Source organism: Macadamia integrifolia, chromosome 3 (assembly GCF_013358625.1).
Source record: "Macadamia integrifolia cultivar HAES 741 chromosome 3, SCU_Mint_v3, whole genome shotgun sequence".
Classification (NCBI taxonomy): domain Eukaryota; kingdom Viridiplantae; phylum Streptophyta; class Magnoliopsida; order Proteales; family Proteaceae; genus Macadamia; species Macadamia integrifolia.
In genome coordinates, this window is record NC_056559.1 from 35,661,926 (window position 1) to 35,680,891 (window position 18,966).

General features: G+C 36.9%; 1 protein-coding gene and 1 long non-coding RNA gene across 2 annotated transcripts in view; one reads left to right on the forward strand and one right to left on the reverse strand.

Annotated features, from left to right (window-relative positions):
- Positions 1–13,270, reverse strand: part of LOC122074636 (pre-mRNA-processing factor 19-like) — a 15,457-nt gene extending 2,187 nt beyond the window's left edge. The window contains exons 1-12 of the mRNA XM_042639551.1: positions 13,021–13,270; positions 12,826–12,911; positions 12,585–12,656; positions 12,427–12,489; positions 9,243–9,329; positions 8,543–8,690; positions 8,270–8,391; positions 7,216–7,332; positions 4,981–5,076; positions 4,836–4,895; positions 999–1,073; positions 19–123 (exon numbers count right to left, since the gene is read on the reverse strand). Coding sequence (XP_042495485.1) covers positions 19–123; positions 999–1,073; positions 4,836–4,895; positions 4,981–5,076; positions 7,216–7,332; positions 8,270–8,391; positions 8,543–8,690; positions 9,243–9,329; positions 12,427–12,489; positions 12,585–12,656; positions 12,826–12,911; positions 13,021–13,033 — 1,044 coding nt within the window. The 5' untranslated portion in view covers positions 13,034–13,270. The remainder of the gene's footprint in view (positions 1–18; positions 124–998; positions 1,074–4,835; positions 4,896–4,980; positions 5,077–7,215; positions 7,333–8,269; positions 8,392–8,542; positions 8,691–9,242; positions 9,330–12,426; positions 12,490–12,584; positions 12,657–12,825; positions 12,912–13,020) is intronic.
- A 1,820-nt stretch (positions 13,271–15,090) lies between these two features.
- On the forward strand, positions 15,091–16,726 carry LOC122074795. The gene is made up of 5 exons (XR_006139046.1): positions 15,091–15,380; positions 15,485–15,537; positions 16,033–16,089; positions 16,210–16,353; positions 16,454–16,726. It is a non-coding gene; the product is annotated as an uncharacterized LOC122074795 (long non-coding RNA).
- The last annotated feature ends 2,240 nt before the right edge of the window (positions 16,727–18,966 follow it).

Genomic DNA, 18,966 nt, shown 5'->3' on the forward strand with positions numbered 1-18,966 from the left:
GGGGGGGGGACAGCAAACCTGAGTGAGGCATAATCCAGAAGAAAGATCATAAAAGCACCATGTATTGTCGAGAGAAGCAGTCACAAAGTAACTGTTGGTGGCATGGACTGTGACAGCTTGCACCTGGCAGAAACATGAGTAATTATGTTCAACTTTATAGATTGCTGAGAGTCAAATAGCTTGAAGAAGGGAAAATGCAAAGTTTAGTTTACAGTGAGCTCCAAAACAGATCTTCCGCAAATAAATCCAGAGTACTAACAATTACTTGAGCATCCTTCGTTGATGATGAGGGTAGAATATCAAAAATTAAGAACAAAATTCCCAGGGGGCATTAATGATAAATTAAACAGGGGAAAAAACCAAATTTTTGCTTTTCCCTTTTCTACAAATGTTGACATTACTCTTGCTTGAAACACTTTCCTGTGAAAAATTAGGAATATACAGCCATTGTGTTATTCAGTATTAACATTATTAGAAGCCACAGTTTGCTCTCAACAGACAGCAGTAGTTAATTAAATTCTATGGCAACAGGAGGGATATTAACAACTGAAAGCAGTAGTCCTACAATTCTACAGGCACATTATTAGTCATACTTTTATAATATTTTAGGAAAAATGACCCTTACACCAGCGGTGTTACCCCTTCTCCACTCCCTGATTCCCTGCACCCCTATTTCCTGCGTTCTTTTTATAAGCAATATAAGGTTATTGAATGGAAAAAAGTTGGTCATACAACCAAACACGAAAAAGATTCATGGAAACCCAACCTCTTCAAACCAAACAAGACAAAAAGGAGCAGAGCCTAATAAAATGTATCTTATAAATACTTAAATATTTGATTCTGTAAAGCCGCCGCCAGCCTCCAAACCATAACAGTCCAACACCCGGTTTAGTTTAAGAGGTTGAATTGATGATTTTGTATGCTACAACCATATGGCAATCTTTGCTTGAACAACTATTAAAGTATCGAACATGGCTTTGAGGGAGAAAAAGTTCAACCTCAGCACTATGATCCTTCAAGATGTGCTGGCAATTGTAGTTTCCATCTTCGGATCCTTGCCATAGCCGTACTGTCTGCAATGCAGTGAAGAAATGAATCAAATAGTGGTCGAGACTAAAAAAGAAAATAGAATTAGAGATTTCTGAAAAGAATACATTTAACTGTATAGATTAATCACTAAACATTAAGCAACATCTTCTACTATTAATATGGGGGTGGGGGTTTTATTTTTGATGAAACCAAACCTTTCTAACCTCTCAATATATTGTTTGAATATGTTCAAGAACTCAAGAATAGTAAAGAAACTAGAAACACTCCCAAAAAATTATATCCGAAAAAAAATCAAAGGGTAGCATATGGATTTCAAGGACCATTCTCATTGTACAACCCCTTACAGGTCAAAACTGATTTTTTTTCTAATTTATTGTTCAAGGGAATTTCCCTATATTATTAATCATTAGAATGTGTCTTACATGATTATACTATCCATCCATCTATCCAATAGATATAAACATTCTTTATGAGTCCATACATGTACATACCATTAAAACAAGGTTCAAGATTTCGGTTTCTACTGGGATTCCGATCCTGGTTGAAACTGATATATATTATCGAAATGGCACCGAAACAGAGATACACTATCACACTGGCACCAAAATATGGTCCATTCGGTGAAAAATTGGAACACTGGAAACCCCTCAATTTGCATGCCATTTTGTTTCGTGTTGAAATTTCAAACAATGCATTAAACATATTCTCTCAATCTCGATCTCTATATATATATACACACATATTTTCTTTCCCTTTTTTGTTTTTGAAATTTGTTTTCCATTTCTGTCTCTCGAATGGTTGGATATCTTTCACGATGTTGAAACATAAATGGATGTCCCAATTCCTCACAGCTTTTTATCATTCTATTTTTGCAAACTTATTTCAATGCAGGCATGTAGAGATCGGGCATTGGAAAAATATTAGATTCTAGGAGGATCTTTGGTGGGGACACAACCTAGAAACCTGTCACAATAATTCACTCCTAATTTAATATTGTAATTAAATAATCAGAACAGTATCAAACAGAATCAAATCTCAGAGGACAGAAGGCCAGATTAGGGAGAAATGACAAACTAAAATCAAGAGCTCTCTCTAAACTCACGTCAAGTTCAGCAAACAAGGGGTAGAACACTTGCTAACTTGATCCAAGGGCTGGATCAGAAATTGAGTCAATCTTAGTAGCACCAGAAGATGGGTACATCAGTAAATTCACCACTCAACATAGGACTCAGAAAATAGGAATTGATTCTTACCACATGACATAAATATCAAATTATCAGCAACAATAGACCAATAGAACCAGCATATCGATTCAATAATCAGACGACAGAACTTCAATTAAAGAGATAAGGGCATAATAGGAACTTCAGTATAAGTCCAGATCAGCAGGTCTGATCTTGGTCAAAATCTGGCCGAAGGCTTCCTTTAGGTTTAAGAACAACTTCTTAAAATTTAAGGATGACCTGATGGCCATGTTCCCTAATTTGAAATTCATTTTAAAAGGATGTACATATGAATTCCAAATCAGACTATGAATTTCAGAAAATTCAGAGCACTTATTCACTTACTTGAATAATGGAGAAGAAGATGGACAAACAGAAATAATATCAAGAGAAAAACACATGGGCTTCACAACGCAAGGTGGTTGGAAGGATCGAACACCAACCAGCATTGATCAAACACAAAATTCTTCAAGAAGAGCAGTAAAGACAAAGCTTTTCATTAATCAAAATAGGTGTACAATGCTGGACCCCCTTACAAACTTATATAGAAAACTCAAAAACAAACTGAAAAAAATCAAGGCCTAACCCAATCCTTAACTAATTAGGAAACATAAATTGGCTAGGAAACTGACTCAAAACAGGATTGGACCTATACAACTAAAACATTTAATAACAATTAAAATTAAGTAATACACTTGACCAATTAATCCTGAATGTCTAGCCTCTACCCATATTATAAGCCCATTGAAGTAGCCAATTACAAAAAATAAAAAAAAAAGAGAGAGAGAGGAAAAAAACCCCATTGGACTATAGGACCAACACATATATAACCCAACCTGAGACTTATTTCTAATAAAATAAGCCCATTTCATGATTTATCTGTATCAACTCCATTTCCAAAAAAGATGGCCATTTGTTTCTTGTGTCCATCTCCGCCTCAAGTTTATCTTAAAACCTTGTCCTCAAGGAGGCTTGACGGATTTTGAGTGGTAAGACAAAGAAAACATTTAGATGTCTTAATATATGTCTATTAACCATCTATCACAACTACTATGACATAGAGCAATATTTATATAAAGGAACTGACATCTAAAGGCCATGATGGGTGTTTTTACTAACCATCACATACACACAACATCAAAAGGGTAAAAAGGTACGCAGCTGGATGAGTTCTCCCAAACTGTCATTTTTCACTGTATTAAAAAAGAATAAGAAAAAGACTTCCCCAATTTAGACCAAACCAAGCATTCTTCAGTATTTTAAGTAGGTAAACTTGAGGCTAGTCAAATTTGGTATTAACAGGCTAGTTTTGGGTCATCAATTTTTAGTTACCTTCTGTGTTCTTATTTACTTTACTCCTATATGGCCCAATAGGTACTAATTCTATCACTTTTCTTGAAGCTGACTTTTCAGGGTCAAAGTTTGCCCATTTTGGCTGGATACCGAAGGTAATACAGGTATCTTTCCAACGAAAATAAGATCTAGCATATCTGACAAAAAAAAACTCACAAGAATCATACTAATACAGGATATTTACTTAAAAAGCAGTAGTTTTGCCGAGGGTGTAGAAGGATCTGTGAACTGTGAAGCGATTGCACTTAAATTCATAATGATGTACAGAACATTACCATTGGAAGTAATCTAACCATAGGAAGTTATCTTCTTCCTTCTGTTTCTAATTATATTCAAACTTTTGCAGGGAAGTTTGTTACTGAATGATCAAATATTTGGGAACCCTTGAGCCATCCCCCCTCTTCAGATAAGGTCTCCCACTGTCACAAGTTTCAAAATGGTATGCCCATCTAACTATCTAAGACTTAAAAAATTAAGATTCTATCCTGAGAGGCATAGAATCCCTATCTCCAATGGTCCGGAGGAACCCTCAACCACTCCCCTAATAAATCTCTTTACATTATTCATTGCCAAATTGCTGATTGAAGTTAACAGTGTTACAAGGAGGTGGTAGTGATTGCATACTTAGATTTAGATATTGCAATAACTGAACTGGAAATGAATATAATGAATCAGAATATCAGATAGCCACAGATAAGTAATGAGATGGGAAACTAGATATGAAACCCAAGTTTTCCTCAATCTCTCCATAGGCTCTAAGGCCATCTACCACATACTTGTTCAACTAGATAAAAGGAAGAAGCAGCAGAGCGCGTTCGTATATAAATTTCCATGTTACTGAGTTTCTGTCTAAAAAGCAGAATATATCTTTTCACAAACAGTTGGCTTGATCAACTCATGCAACATATCAAGTTATCAACTAAAACTCTTTTTATGAGGAAAAAGCATATCACTGTGGCAGCAATTCCAGAATGACGACTCAACAACAATATGTGCAAGGTGTGGAATGATGGATGAGGAAAACAAAGAAAAAGAACATCAGGGGAATACAATTCACTCTGGAGGTCACATCTCTTTCACAATGCAGTGCAAGCTAACTTAATTAAACTCCAATAAACAGATGTATTTCCTACAATGAGAACAAAGAAAACTAACAGAAGAGGAATAAATGATAGCTACTAGTAATGTTCGAATTTGCTTAAAGCTTACTTTATCAGCTGAACCAGTAATAAATAGTTCATCCCGAGGTACAAACTTGACACTGGTAACCTATAAAAGAAAATAAGCCTTGTCAAGCAAGTGATTGTGATTGGAAGACAAACGCAAGCAATTAAACCAAGATGAGAAACAACACCTTCTTAGAATGCCCACTAAGTGTAGACAAGATCTGACCAGATGCATGGTCAAATATAACAGCATTGGTGTCAACACCACCAGTAGCAATCACGTCCTGTTAGCAAGCCAAGGAAACAATATTGACGAATCTTGTGCAACGAAGGCGAACAGAAAAGTACTTGCCACACCAAACAAAGATAATGAAACAATTAAAAAAGGCAAGTTAGATTGCCAATATTTTCTCTCGACTACTAGTTTCAATGTTTGTAGAAATAGCTACACTGATACAGAGAAATTTAATAATGTACTAACCTACTTTTAACCTATTTACGCATCTAGAATCCCTAATCTACATAGACAGGCAAAAGTGTTGCTAAGATTGCGAAACACAGGTACTAACATGCCCGACTAGATATCCAAATGGATAGTAAAAAATACGCATTTGATCTGCATTTGAATCAGTTTAATGCTACATATATTTGAAGAATTGGATATAGAACACAAATTCAGACAGAAGGGTATATGCACTGCTAATATAAACTCTAACAGGTTAGCCTAATCCTCTGTGAATCTTAGTATAACTAGTAGTTTTAGTGAGGTAAGTGAGAAAAGAGAAGAAGAGCATGATTATATTTCTAATAGAAGCTAAAACTATATCCCAACTCCTTTCAACCATCAGCCTTAATCCACAATTTGTTCCTACCCTTCAATGTGCACTTTCAAGTTCAGCCATAAACCTTATCCCTAACTCTTTCAACCCTACCATGATGTGAAGAAATTGTTTTCAGGAAGATGAGCTGATGCAGTTGCATTAGACATTAAACCCGTATGGACGCACAGGCTTGGAAGGCCCAAAAGGTGCGGGTGCCAGTCCAATGGGCTGAAATTGACATTTGCGTAGTTATATTATACAGGTTGGGCCTTTTATTTTTTGGAGGCTTTATTGTAATGGGCCTAATTTATAAGCCAATATAGTGGAGATAAAGCTAGCACACGGGATTTAGTAGTTTGGTATTTGGTTTAGACTAGGATATTTGATAATTAGAAATAATTCGGTTTTCAGTTTCTTTATTTATCAAGTGTGTTAAGACTTACTAAGAATCCTTTTAAGAGTCAATTTAGGGATTTTAAAAAGACATTATATATGTAATACATCAATTAGAGATGATTTGAGTAAAAAAATAAGTTTTTTTAAAGAGATTTTGGCACTGTTGAGTAGTGCATACAGGATTGATATCCCATACTCGATTTCTTCTCTTCTCTTCTTCTTCCACCCAAGTAGATCAATCTCATCTACTTTCCCTCCCCTTCCATCAGTCCGATTTCTTCCCTTAGCAACACAAATGCTGCCTTAATCTTAGATCCAATCACAGATTTGATCATTGAGCCTGCTTGCATCCAAGTTCCAAAATCTAAATTTTCAGATTTCGAGTAGAACTGCTTTGTCAATGATGATTCTGAGAGTACCTCGGCAAGTTTTAACTGGGGGAGTATAGTTTCTACGGTGTCGTCGGGTGTCTTGGTCGCCTAGTCAGTGTCACTATGATCCAGGCCCCCCCCCCACCCCAATGCCCAGACATTGTGACGACTATTAGGGGGAGCACTATTGGCACAATCAAGAGTATCAAGACCCATGATGTTAAAAAGGAATGTCCTTGCCGCAGGCTGGTACATATCACATAACTTAGAGGGCCCTAAGCTGGGAATAACATTCTCCTTTGGATTAGTTCAGGTCGTGTTTAGATCATCTACCTGTGTGTTTGAGTTTTCTTTTGGCGGTAGCCCATCTTCTTTTCTTTATTTTTGCATTCCATCTAAGGGACAGTTTGCTCCATCTCTATTTTCCTCTGTCATCTAACAAAGCTTCAACATTTTCTTTCTCAAACGTAGTTTCAATAGTCTCTATGGTTTTGTTAATTCATTTTCTGAATGTTGGTCAGTCTATTTGGATTCTGGGATCCTTGTGTTAATGCCATATACGAAACAGAGAAGACGACCAAAAAAGTTGGAGAGAAAGATGAGAGACTGTTTTATATTGGAGTTAATAATTAAAATTGGATATTATTCAGACATCTGTGTTGTTATACGAATTTGAATTCGATAATGGTTTTGCAATATCCAGTAAATGCTGAATTGATATCTCCTACAATACACATATTCAAAGTCGGATAGTACCACATTCGCTTCAAATCCACTCTTTCACATTCCTATGCACTACTATTGAACAAATATGATGGATGGTATAAACTCATACCTTAGAGGGATGAATATCAATAGATAGTATGCCCGGCTTGCTAGTTTTGTGGAGGGGATGACTGGAGAGCTGAGTGTACCCCTCCAGTGCATCAATGGGTGCCAGCGTTGGAGGAATCTGCAATGAAAGACAATCATATACAGTTAAGAATGTCCAAAAACTATAAGTAAAAAATACCTTACTTCAATTATTATACTTCATTAGCAATAAATCACAGGAATAAGTTTAAAAGTGACCACCGCTTACTCCACTCTGACTATTGAAGGGCAGTACAAAAGGAGACTAATTTTCCAGTAATATAGAAAAGGAAAAAGGAATGAGGATTTAGGGCTTGGACTCGGATCGGATTGGCCACCTCTGATCCCAATACAATCCCAAGACAACTCAAGTCATTATTCGGATGACTTAGTCTAAATTCATGCAGCTACAGACCAACATATCAAGCTATTCATCAAATGGGGTCGGCAAGTCAACTCGGATGATATGGCAGATCCAATCCTGTTCCCCAAATCTAGGTGAAGGAAAATCAAATTGGATCAAAAAATGAAATGGGAACTTTTCTAGTCATTACATTACCTGCAATGATTCTATAACTAACTCAAAAGCTTTCTAAATATAGTAATTAAAAATGCACTTCAATTTCAACCAAAACCCATGGACTTGAATAGGAAAATATGATAGGGCTAAGGAATCACCATGAAAAGTTAAATTTCCATATTTTGAAATATTTTAAGTTAGTTATACAATCCTTATTCCAAAACTTTCTATTTTCCTTTTTCATTTAATTTCAATCCCCTTCACTTCGTAACAAGATGGAGCCTAACTCTATTTTAAAACAAAACTTTCAAAACACATCAAAGTAGCTCCACGCCTCCCCTCTTTTTGGGTGTCAAGAGAGCATCTTACGGCAGTACAAACAATGGCTGCCTCTTTTAAATATGCCATCTTCATAAGGTGATAAGATCTGAAGTCCATGCCCAAAACAATGGTTAAAAATCCTTCCTCATCTACTACTGTTAAATACAAACCCTCTACCCATCAAAACAATAAATACCTGCCGCTTTTTCCGCTCTTGTGAGAGTGCACTGTTGCAGTCAGTCAGCTCACCAATGATACCAGATGAAATACCAGGACGAATTCTCTTTCCCCCAGGGCCAAGCTCCTCATCCTCAGCCGCTGCAAGCATGCATGCAAAAATAAAAATTTTGAAGAAAAAAAAAAGTAGCAAAGTTTGTGTTTGGGAAGAAGGGAAGAGAGCATGAAACACATTAAGATATCAAAGATTTAAGTGCAATTAGAATAATTCAGATGCATGCAAAGCAAGAACCTCTTTTCCCATTGCTAAGAGCCGAAGCATTTGCTGTCACAGGAGCAGATGCTGAAATCGGAATCTGTCTTTCTGCCAAAGACAACAACGATCTTGCCTCATCCCTTTCTTTCTTCAGTCTTGCTATGACACGGCAAGCAGCATCATGCTGTCAAAACATAACAGAATAATCAGTGTGGTCACAACTCATTTTCCATCAACAGGCAACAGGCAACAGGCAACAGGCAACAGGCAACAGGACAACAGAGTAAAAAGATAAAGAAAGCATAAGGGGCTTCAGCAGGCCAATAATAGAAGTAATTCACTGCATTACCATAGACCCCAAACAAGAGCTAAAGTAATAAAAAAAACACCTCAAGTTATTGTTATACATGAAATATACTTTTGCCTTCTGCTCCTTGGAGAAACAATGGAATAATGCTCAGGATCTTACAAACCCAGCTGATCATAATCCTCAGATTAAGAGCATGCTCTCCATCATCCCAAATTTTATGCACAATAATGAGACAAGATGAATAACATATGCTACTTGTGCCAAAATAAAAACACCATATAAACAACTACAAAACTTGGGAGAAATATTTCATCTGGTACTAAAAAAGAAGAATGAAATGGCAGTCACAAGAAATATCTAGCATCGAGCAGAATATGATAGACCAAAGTCCTAAGTTTAGTGTATATATCTGCCAATGGACAGTACCTGGTACAGAGCATGACTCAGTTCTTGCCTTGCCATATGAAGCTGCTGCTCCAACGCAAAAGTAGATAACATCAAGCCATCCCACTCCTGTTAGGAAAAAAACAATAATGATCAGAATCATTTTTCAGGAAAAAAAATGTGTTGTGGGGGGGGGGGGGGACTGTTACTGACATTTAGAAAGGAAAAAAAAGGGTCACACTTCCCTGCCATGTGGCAGAAATAATAAATGAGGGTGGGTCCACATGCTAAAGGATAATAAATCCGTCACTCAACAAATTTCAGACCATAAAAACCACTTTAAAGGTGAATTCAAGGCAGTATAGAATCACATGAATGTCAATTCATAACAATAGGAATCCAATGGCATTCTTCTTACTTCTTGTAATTTTGGACATACTCTCAAGACAATTCCCCATTGGGACCGCTACTCGACCAATCATATGGGTGTAGAGTCCTCTATCATATGGAACCAAACATGTTTGTTGCGGGGAAAGTTTCCATGAATAATTTTGTCACTAACAATTGTTTGTGACAATTAGTAAACCCCCCCCCCCAACACTAATAATAACAATAATAATAATTAGAATAATATCCATCCATCAATGATCAGTCTTTGTCCATTCAACAAATCAAGTAGTAGATGTTAATAAGCTTACCACAATGCCCCCTGTCATTAATAGACTTTCTAGGGATAGGGAATAGTTGTAAGTAAGGATAGGAAGAGATATTTATAAGCAAGAGTAGGCTCGGATCGGAAAGTAGTAAGGTAAGGAAAGGGGAGCAAAGTGACCGATTTCTAAAAGAAAGAAGACATAAGGACTCAATTGCCGCCTAAAGGTTCCTTGTTCTGATCTTGCCTCAAAGGCTGCTCTATCACTTACAGTAGTGTCCAAGGATGGTATATTTGAATCAAGCATGAGACTGTTCGTACTGGACGTAACTCCGGAGAAAGAATCACTTCCTAGCAAATATGGTGAGCTCCCTCTTTCAAAGCAAAGAAAGAAAAATGGATAGAAGTTGACTGATCAACAAAGTAAGAGGGTTTGTAGACAATAGCAATAGGGAAGGCAATGTGGTCAACAATAGAATAGCCACTGTAGACTAGAGGGAATTTTTTTTTGGGGGGGGGGGGAAGAGGGCATTTACAATTATATCCCCAAAAAAAAAAAAAAAGTGACTCTGAACATCCATAATTTATACTCTACAGATAGCAACCAAGATTGCACACAACTTCCATAAAGGAAATGAAAAGGAAACAGCCAGTTTACTGTACTCCCTCTGAATACCTCCAAGCAGCCCTTCAGTACCTAGGGGATAAAGAAAACAGCCAGTTGATCAGCACCTACTATCAGTTCTACCCAAGTACAACAGCTTGCGCTTCTGGTTTCCCTTTCAATTTTGTCTTCAAGTAGTTAGTGCAGTAACAGTAGCTTTAACCCTCTGACTGAGCCCCAACTTGGTGGGTTTACTCCTCCTACCTAACCTTCCATCGATCTGATTATCTGAACTTAAAGCCCATCTATGTTTTTGATCCAAAGATATTCAAGTTTCTCTAACTTGCCCTTTTTTTGTCCTCCCAAGTTTTATTTTCTGTCCTTCCCGCTTTCTTCCAATCTAACCATTTGTTTTGTTTGGGATTTTGGGAATTCTTTGGGTAATATTTTGGTTACCTTCAACCAGTTTTGGGGTTTTATCAGAGAATTCGATATTTGTTGGTTTATCAATTCTTTGCGAGCAAACACTGATAAATCCTCTTTGATGGGGTAGCCTTAGGGAAGAAGGGAAATCGCACAAAGAAGGGGAAGGGGAATCACAAAACACACGAATTAACTAATTCTAAATAAAATTTACTATAATCTCAAACATTGAGTTTATGAAAGTATTTAAAAGAAATTAAAATAACTCTCCTACTTAGACTCTAACACTGAAACTGACTCCTACTTAGACTCCAAAACTGAAATTGACTCTTACTTACCTTACGTATCCTATCCCAAAACAAGTATGATAAAATAAAAGACGTACTATTAACTAAACTACTACCAACCCTTGTTGGACCAAAGATCTGGACTGGACTGGTTCTTCTTGGCCCTTGGCTTCCACAGTCGGTCATGCTGGTCCAACCAAATAAGTGCAGCTGTATCTACATCACTCTTCCTTAGTTAACACTTACCTTACTGATTTCACATTAATTAAGTGCTGCTGCATTTATTTATAACTTTATCAGATTCTGACGCACTATCCCCTTTTTTCCCATCCAGATTTCTTTCCTCAGGTTTTAATATATTAAGTCCTGACTTTAAGTAATTAGACTTTGATTTCTAGTTGTGCCATCATTCTTGGTTATTCTGGTTTTCGTCTGCATCCATAATTCAAAATTTCTGTCGAAATACTGAAATTTTGACAAATATTTCAGTTTTGATACTTGTCGAAATGAAACAGCATGAATATTGAAGGGTTTTCAATGTTTCCATTTTTGTGGTATATTTTCTCTGTTTAGGTAGCATATTTCAATTTTGACCAGGGTTAAAATCCCAATCGAAACCGAAATCTTAATCCTCGCACGCATTCCATTTTAGTGGGGCCAATATCCACAAGTTATGTTAGTTGTCTTGCATCGATACTACTTGCAATTGATCTTGTTTTTCATATTTTTGCTGCTTGTCAATTTCAGTATAATGATTGTTAAATGTGTCCCAGTACATAATTTACTCTAATGTTGAATGGAACATTTATATATTCCAAACGGAATGGAGCATTGTTGGACATCAAAATTTTAATCTGCGTTCAATGGAGGAATACACAGCTTAAGTGTGAGTTTCAAGTCTAAAGAGAATATGCAACGGTGGCATACCTATCCCAAAAAAAAACAAAATGAATGGTGAATTAAACTTTCAAGAGTTTACACTCATCTTGAGTAGCTCAAGAAAGGTATAAAGAGTTCAACAATTTGCACACATCTTGCTTAGCTCAAGAAAGGCATAAACAGGGCGCACGAGTACGTTTAATATCAATTTCAGAAAAAAATTAAGAGAAATTCTTCACAGGAAAGAAATGCAGTCGAATTCCAAATAACAAAATGAAATAGATAAATCAATTTAGTGCTCCATATAAACATAAACAAAATGTTAAATAAAATTAAGTGCCCACAAAACCAATAAAATGAAAATAGATAAGCAACACATACATTTTGGAAAATTCCTAGAAGTCCTGGGATACTAGCTGCCTGTGAAGACCTGGGCTTCACTATCTGCGTGTCATGAGAAAAGCAATTAGAACAGGAAAAAAAATTGCAATAAACAACAGAAAGAGAGTCAGGGAATCGTTTAGTTCGACTAAACTTACCTCACTGGTTTTCAATAAAACAATGTCATCCATAGTGAGCGGATCTCCAGTCACAGGACATTTCCCATAGTCCTAATAAAAGCCCAAAAATAAAAATCAAACACACACATCAAAAGCAGTGTTCCTTCAATAGAAGCAAACACTGAAAACAACAGTCCAATAAAACCCTTCCATGCTTACATTACTGAAGGATAAAATCAAACACAATCAAAAGAACCTGGAAGAGAAAAAGATTACGCACCGCTATATGTCTCTCAATCAACCTCTTTTCATAGAGTAGTCCGGATTTCCTGGAAACCGCCGGCTCTTCCGGCACTACGCCGGAGACTACACAAGCAAAGTAGAAAAAGAACACAGATCAAACTACAATCGCAAAGTAGAAACCGAAAAGAAGAAACAATGAAGATAGTAAAGAGAGAGAGAAAGAGAGAAATACTTGAACAGAACATTGTAATGACAGCTAGGGTTTATCGCGATGTCTCCTTCGCAGTTCTTCGACTAGTAGGTGACGATACTCTGGTCTGGGTGAGAGGAGACTGAGGTGAAAATGGGTTTCGGGAGTTCCAGTGGAGGAACTATTGGAGGCGGAAGAGAAGAGAAATTGAGACTCCCTCCCCCTTTGGATCGGCTTCAAACGAGGGCTTTACCTTACAGAGGTGGGATGTGTTTCTTAGGTTCAAGCACACACTGATGGCACTTGAGACCATTTGGGCTTTCTAATGGGTGTTTTCGTCATTTAATCGCAGAAGCAAATGTGTTGGATTCTTGGGACCGGACCGGACTGGGAATCGGCCAGAACAGACCGTTCAAAACTGGAACTGATCAGACCAATTATTTCTGCGTTAAGTCATTTGGATTTGACGTGTTTTCCGTTTAAAGTGAACCCCTTGCGCCCAGAAATAGGGTGTGAAATGACCACCATACCCTCTGTTTGATGTAACGGCATGCACTTTTATATATGGGTGTTTACGTTTTGCGCCCAGAAATAGGGGTGAATACTCATGTTAAAATGGGTCATTGATTCTATGGGCTTTTTTATATTTTATATTTGTCTAATTCTATCTTGTGTATATGGGTAATATATGGATTAAAAAAAATAAAAAATTAGAACTAGGGTTCTGATGCTACCAAAAAAAAGAATTAGGGTTTTGATCTTTGAATCGATTAAGAATAAAAAGTGCATCATCCATTATTAATTGGTATTAATTCTAATAGATAATTAAGTGATTCTGATCCTAGCTACAAAAAGGTGGAATCGGGTGGGACTCATCCTAATTGACACCCACTGACTAGAAAATCATATCACTGTAACCTTGAGGGAAAAGGCAAATTTGTTATTAGCTACTTCTAGCAAAGATATTCAGCACATTGTGGCTTTAGAGTTCTTTTGTTTAATTGTAGCTCTAAAGTTGATAAATTATTAGCATCTACCTTCTTTTCAAAAAAGAAAATGGTCGGATCACAACAATGTACCTTAGCTCAATCACGCAACCTTAGCTTTTTCATATATTTTATGGGGTGACATGCCATGTTGAGAGCCTATTCAACCTGGCCTACATGTCTGCCGTATTAGGGCATGACAAATTAAATGGGATCTAAATTTATGGATAGATAAACCTTAAGGTCCCCAAGTCACGTGTCAAGTTTAGCTTAAACAGAATTTACCAAGTTACAAAATATGTCTTTAAAATTTCACTCATTAAATTGTGTTTGGATTTTGACACAGGGTTAGTTATTCTCATTGTGGGAATGCATGAAACTTGTTCTTTCTTGCATGTGTGGCCTTCACCCCCACAAAGGACAAAAAGGAAAATGTTAGCTCTTGAACATGAGCACAATGGTTATCTTTTTTTTTTTTTGTTAACCAAGGTGTTCGAGCCAGCACATATGGAAATATAACCAAGGATTATGCACCTATCTTCACAATCCCCAATTCTTCCTAACCATCTAGGCAACCCACGGATGGTCGCACAATAGCTATCAAATGACATGACAAACTCTTTTTTTGTAGCTTTGCATGTTGTTTTACCTTATTGCCTTACCCTCCAACTCTATTTCGCCTTCTAGCATGATGATAGCCCAAATATTTCGTGATCTTCTCTAGTGCCACAATCCTTCTACTTCATTTATCGGGATTGTCTAAATGACACCTCTATAGGTGTATTTAGAGTTCAAAATATTTTTTTTATTTGCCTTAGGGGTGTCAATCCTGAGCTCGCACCGGTAGGTCCGATTGAACCCAACTTGCTTAAGGCCCAACCTGAACCAGCCCGTTTATTAAACGGGTGTTCACAGTGCAGACTATTAGCCCATCGGGCGCCCAACTGGCCCAATTTACTTAAGAAGCCCGTTAGAATCGACTCAATTAGCCCGACCGACCCAATCCCCTTTAGAAAAATGCCTAAATAGTAAATAACTATTTTACCACTAATCCTACAAAATATGAAATGTGAGAAGGGAAATATAAAGGACTAAATGATAAATGCTTATGGAAAAAAACCCTAAAAGGCCTAATTGCCCAAAGAACTACTGGAGTCTGGAAGTCACAAGGAGCCGCTTCCCTCTTCAGACTTCGCTCTAGTCGCCGCATGCCGCTGGTAGCTGCTTCCCTCTAGTCGCCGCTATTAGCCGGTGCCCTCTTCCCTCTAGTCGCCGCTGTTAGCCGGTGCCCTCTTCCCTCTAGTCTTCTTCATCCTCAGCCTCAAAGATCAAAGATTCGATAATGTAATCTTAAATCTTAATCTCTCAAGCTCTCATCTTCCTCAAATTTTCAGACTTTGGTTTCCTTCGTAATAGGTAAGGTTGGTTTTTTTTTTTTTACTCTCTCTGATTCTGATAAAATCAAAGAAGCCATTGCTAGTTCTCATATAAGGAATTTTTTTTTTTTTTTACTGTCTCAGACTCTCTCTGGTTCTGATAATATCAAAGAAGCCATTACTGGTTCTGATATAAGGTATTTTCTTGATCTTTTTGTTGGTTATTAGGCTTTACACTTTGTATTCTGCTTATGTGCTCTTGTTACTCGATTTGAACATTTGTTAAATAGTTCACAGGTTTTTATTGCTTCCCCTGTTTTGGATATGATTGTAAATGCATCCAATTACTGATATAATTGATTATTCACAATAGAATGAAGCAATTTTATAAGTGACAAATATTTGATGGGAAATCAGAAGTGGGATTAGTTTGATGGTAATTTTTTTTTTTTTTTGAATGTTGTCTTGGTTTTTAAATTTCAACACAGGATTATGTCTTGGGCTTATGAAACTAAATTAAGCAACATTCCTTCTTATATGTTCATATATGCTTGCTGGTTGATAAGTTTGCAAGTATAATCCAGACCTGCAATTTAAAGCTAGACAATGTAGTCGGGCTTTTTTAATCTCTAGAGAGAGCAATTGGACTTTTTTTTTTCTTTTTTGTTGAGGAAGGAATGACTTTTTTGCAGTTCCCTCACCCCCCAGTATGCTTATACCTGCTTCCTATCTGGGTGGAAATTGGTGAAGTAAGTGCAGTTTTCTGTGTAGAAATTTCCTTTCATTACTGATTCTTAGAATAATTTGGGTTTTGGTGTTTGTTTGGTTCAGCTGTAACTTGATGGATCACTATCCTATATGGTTGACAGGAAAACAAAGAAGAGGAAAAGAAGGAAGAGGAGAAGAAAGAGGAAGGATGCACAGAAGCAGAGAAAAAGAAAGAACAGGATGAGAAGAAGGCAGAAGAGCCTCAAGAGATCGTCCTCAAAGTTTACATGCATTAGGATTTGAAGGTCTCCTCCCCTATTACTCTCTCTCTCTCTCTCTCTCTCTCTCTCTCTCTCTCTCTCTCTCTCTCTCTCTCTAAAAGTATTGGTTAATTGATCTTGACAGGGGTTGAGGAAGTGGTGACAGACAACAAGTGTGATAAGGTGGTACTGTGATAGTGGAGGGTAAGACAGCTGCCCTTCTTAAATTGAATGGGGAATGTGGAATATTGTTGTAGATTGTAAGGTGAATAATGAAAGTAAGTTTTTTCTTTCATTGTATACCAGTGAATCAAAAATACAATTACAGGTATGTAATGTTCTTGAATCATTTAATTGTTAAAAAGAGTGTAATTATTGTAATTTAGATTACATTTTATAGACATGATTCCCTTGGATATGGTTTCGGAATTGTGAATGTTATCATCCATTAGTTTTAAAGCCAATAGTTTAATCCGCCTAAAAAAGGATTTTAGGATAGGCATGTTTAGAGCCGGTTTAGAATTACATAGGTCCATAACCCGTTTAAGACTCGTATAAGACCCATTTAAGATAGCCCGATTAAAATCAGACACCAACCAGTCCGATTACAAACCATATCATACCCCCCAAAACTAGGACCGTTTAAGTAAACGGGTGTTCACGATGCAAGGATTGCACACCGCCAGGCCCGATTAGGCTCAACCGAGATCGGCCCGGACCAACCGATTGACACCCCTAGTTTTATCTATAAATTAAAATTATCTAAGTCGTGATAAAATAGGGTTTTCAAGATAATTTGAGAGTGACTTATCGCCTCAAACGTCTTAAGTTCGACTCCCATTAGGCATACCTTGGGCCACTCACACGGGGGTGTGCTCTTCATTGCTTTCGATGAAAGTTGAATGGTTCTCATTCAACTCCGATATGACGCAATCCAGTTGTGGGGTCAGTATGGGCCCGTGGGACTAGTCAAGCCAAAGGCCTAGATACCCGTCGTTAGCAAAAAAAAAAAAAGAGAGTGACTTATTGTTATGGTTTTATTAAAAACTATCAATTTTTTCACTTGTTTTTAGTACACATATGAAATGACAAGATTTACCTTCATTGAAAAAAATGTGTCTACTAAAAGGGCAAAAACGTAAAACTATAAACTATTTGATAATTAAGGGTAGTCAATAACTATATCCGTTACTATTTATCGTTCTTGACTACATTACCAGAACAAGTGTCAAATTAACTGACACTAATGTGAATCACATCGACATCAATGTTTAACAACATGGTTCCTCCCCTTTTGGGGGTGCACAACTACATAAAATTACAACTTAGAATTCTATTACCGGAGCAAAGCATTCATCTTTCTAGACATGTATGTATTTTAACTTGGAATCCAATGTCACCATTGCCAGTGAGTTATTCTTGAGCTTTAAGGCAATCAATACTCCAAGGTGTAGCTTAATTCGAAAAAATCAATAATTGTGAGTCCACGAGTTTAACTCTCCTTGGCTACCAAATAATGGGGTTTCATCCTCTTTCCTTCTTCATCTAGGTAGGATTAGAGCTGGCAATATATGTTTGTTTACCTATTTACTCATCTTATTCTATCAAATGTTAGAGGGTAAGCGTAAAGACGGTTTATTCAACCAAATAAGAAGAGTATATATGAGAGAGTGTGTCAGTGTGGGCCCTTTGGTCATTATATGAGAGGGCATGTGAAGGAATCCCCACTCTCATTGTCTTGATCTTTTTCCTATATAGTTAATGGATGTAAATATTTGAAATGAACACATATTTAGTATGGGTAAATATATCCAGTTGGCTAAAAAAATATGTAATGTGGTATGTGAAGATAGGCCCCAAATTTTATGAATTGGAATACTGTAAGTCCCTCGTTCACATATCAAGTTATAATGTCTCATGGGACTTTAAACTATAACTACTATAGAAAGAGAGTGGGGTTGCCTTGAATCACACGATGACAATAGGATAGTGAAACATGTGACCTCTTGGGAGGTTTGTTCTCTATTGGTAGGGTACCAACCAACTTCGCACGCAAGTAGTTGTCTTTGCACAACAATAGTTAAATACTATAAACATGCACGGGTGTATATGGGTGTTGAGTTGTGTGGTTCAATCGGATGGTCTTATCTAGCTTTCAAATACTTTCAAATAATTGGAACACATCTATTCATCATTGATTCATATCCATTCAATGCATTCCACCATGTGGGGAAGGTTCATACTGAAAGATCACTATTCCTTTCATCTCCTCAGTGCTTGGAATAAGTTTCAATAAATTTGCACTACTCTATAACATAATTTTGCCACCCCTGTGTTTGGGCGCATGAATGTATGACCGTGTAACATTCTTTTCTCCCTTATAATAATTAGAACACATCTATCCACTCATCCTTGATTCCTACACGCTTATGCATGCCACCATGTGGGGAAGGTTCATAGAGAAATATCACTATTCCTTTCATCTCCTCAATGCCTAGAATAAATTTCAATCAAATTTGAGCTACTCTAGATAATAATCCATTTAACTTTGTAAAGCAAGATGATTTTTTTTTTTTTCAAACACAATCAAACACCAAATCTTCTTAATGTTTCCAAAATTTTCCAGTTTGGGAAAGAATATAGCCATGTAGAAGCGAA